Raw genomic sequence first — 2830 nt, 5'->3', positions numbered from 1 at the left:
CTGGTAGCAGATAATTTTGAATGAAATATTTACACATTTTTGGAACATTTGTTATAGAATTGTCTCTAAATTCACGTATCTTTTCGCACTCTATCACATAGTGACGGAGGGTGTGCGAATAATTTTGTTGACACAGTATTTCATTTGGTCAGGTCTACATCAGCAGATAATGAGAATTCCCAGAAATACTTGTAACCGAGTCTAAGCTGAGCAGTAGTAACATCTAGAAGTCTGCTGATTTTATTGTATGATCCATAGATGTGTGGCCGAGCGTCCGGTGGCATGTCTTGGCACCAGAGGCCTGGCCTGGGAGATGCACTGGACTGAGCAAAGCTCTAAATCAAGCCTGTATGCACGCCAGGAGCAGTCCGATTTTTCCTTGTCCTGTAACACTGTAAAGGTGTTTTGTATTTAATATATATATAGAACAGGAGTCACAGACAAGAATTCGAGAGGCGTCAGGTTGGCGGCCCCGAGTAATTAAGAAACTCTCACCTCTAAGTGTTAATGACCACCAAGTGACCAAGGTCAGGTTGCGGGAAGTTGACCTGGTTTCTGCTAATCTCATAATTGCAGGCGGTTAGCCGGTGGAAGGGGGGGGGGGACCGTCAAACATGCCGCCAATTTAAGGTGGGGCTTGGTAGAGTGCCTGGGGCTATCTACTTGTGGGCAAAGTTAGCTAGTTGGTCGCCAGTATATACCCATGGTACTATACACTCGGGAGTATTATTTTCTAAATATTATGTATAAATATCTTATTGTTAATTTCATTTTTATTGTTTTGAATTTATTTATATATACAATTCTTAGATTCTTGTACAGCCACTGGCATGCATAGCATTTCGAGCAAGTCCTTAATCGTATCAGTCCCATGATCATATTTCCTACGATGTATGCATTTCTTTCAAGTGAACCAGTAGAGTGAGGGAGGGAGAGTCATCATGGCTGCGAGAGTCTTCACTCAAGTGACCAGTAGGCGCCAACTTATGGAACTTGCTGACATGCTCATGGCGGACCTACCCTACTCGGCCACAGTGAGTTGACATGCCTCACCCGACTGTAGCTCCGGGAGAGAACTGTGGACTAGCTAAAACCTTTAACACTTACAAGTGATAGAGTCGTTGCGGTTTGACAATTTCTCCTGATAATTCCCTTCCCTTCTTGAAAATTATTTTTAAGAAGCTCCTTAAACTATTTTAAATGATGAGTGCCGGTTATGGCTAAATTTAGTTTCAAGAGAACAATTAGACCATTTAATTATTCATTGATCGCGAGACAACTTCATGTATTCAGTAACCGTGAGTCGATTTGCCTTAATTTATAACAATGAGTCAACTTTTCTTCCTTGGCAACTGTGAGACGAAAACTGTTTCAGATATATTTTTGTTTTAAAAATATATCTGATTTTGACTTAGAGTTACAAATACATGTTGACCAGACCACACACTAGAAGTTGAAGGGACGACGACGTTTCGGTGCGTCCTGGACCATGAGAATGGTCCAGGACGGACCGAAACGTCGTCGTCCCTTCAACTTCTAGTGTGTGGTCTGGTCAACATACTTCAGCCACGTTATTGTGACTCATCGCCTGCATATAAATACATGTTGCTGAATACATTTGTAACGGTTCTATTGTTACGTAAAGTATGGTGACAAATAAACACAGACACTAAGATACTATATATATATTTTGTCGAATATACAGAAGTACACAGGTGATACGTTGGTGTGAGTTGAGCGCACTGAGCGTTGGTACAGTATCTCGCAAGTGTCTGCTCTAGACCACACTTGAAAGTAGACTAGTTAATGTTTGCTATTCTTGCTGCTTATATTGCTCGGGCAACACCTCACCGTGTTGCCCGGAAATACATTGCTTTCAACATTCCTCCACTGAAGGACTACAAAATTTTGGTAATTAATATTATTTATCAAGTAAAATATTAAAAAATTATTGTCTTTCTATAATATTGCACAAAACATTGCAATAATATAATTTTATTTCGTAAAAATTCAGTTAATTAACAAGAATGAGCTTTTTAATAAAGATAAGCCTCATTTTTAATACTAATTTTTGTTTAGTTGTTAACGTGAATGTAAACTATGACAGATGCACAACATCCTGCTCCTCCACGCTCGAGGGTGGCTGTCCACGACCACGTTCTATACCTTGGCTGCCCAACCACAGTCTCACGTACTCTTGTGGCAGAAGACGGTGAGTACTGTGTACCTCCTGCATCCTGTCCTCTCGCATAGTACATCGCATTAGTAGTGTAAAGTACGACTAGAACCGCACGCACCAGCTGCCAGCTGGTACTCCATGGAGTGCCAGCCGACAGGTGGAGCGCAGGTGTCTAGTCGCACAGGTTTTTGGGGGAATTTCCCGGAAGTTTTGGCGTGTTTCGGACGCGTGTGAGCGTGTTGTGTTTGGGTATGTGGTCATGAAAGAGGGGAGGTCATGTTGATGAGTGCCAGGTGGTGCGCAAGGTCACCGTCGCAGCGCGGGTGTCTAGTCACAGGGGTTTGGGAATTTCCCGGAAGTTTGGCGCGTGGCGGACTTGAGTGGCGGGCGAGCAGGTGCGGTCCCCCACCCCGCGCGCGCGGGTCTAGTCCTCGGGGGTTAAGGTAAGTGGTCAGGAACGATTGGAGATCTTGTTGTGTGAGAGTAAGTGGTGGAGTAAGAGGAAGGAGTGAAATGAATATGTGTGTTTAGCAAGTGATAGAGTAAGAAAATAGAAGGAAGATGGAGGAAGGAGTAAAAGAGTTGATCGTGAGTTGGTGTGTAGATGAGAGGAGAAGGCAGCACGGTCTGTTATGTTGTTTTGGGATGGGA

At 43.2% G+C, this 2830-nt stretch overlaps 1 protein-coding gene across 1 annotated transcript in view; it reads left to right on the top strand.

Annotated features, from left to right (window-relative positions):
• Nucleotides 1-293: 293 nt before the first annotated feature.
• LOC123758937 (uncharacterized) overlaps nt 294-2830 on the top strand; it is a 23655-nt gene continuing 21118 nt past the window's right edge. The window contains exons 1-2 of the mRNA XM_069309353.1: nt 294-1034; nt 2108-2212. Of these exons, the coding sequence (XP_069165454.1) occupies nt 942-1034; nt 2108-2212 (198 nt within the window). The 5' untranslated portion in view covers nt 294-941. The remainder of the gene's footprint in view (nt 1035-2107; nt 2213-2830) is intronic.

This window comes from Procambarus clarkii, chromosome 65, assembly GCF_040958095.1.
Source record: "Procambarus clarkii isolate CNS0578487 chromosome 65, FALCON_Pclarkii_2.0, whole genome shotgun sequence".
Classification (NCBI taxonomy): domain Eukaryota; kingdom Metazoa; phylum Arthropoda; class Malacostraca; order Decapoda; family Cambaridae; genus Procambarus; species Procambarus clarkii.
Note: the sequence above shows the minus strand (reverse complement) of the source record. Positions and strands in the feature narration are given on the sequence as shown.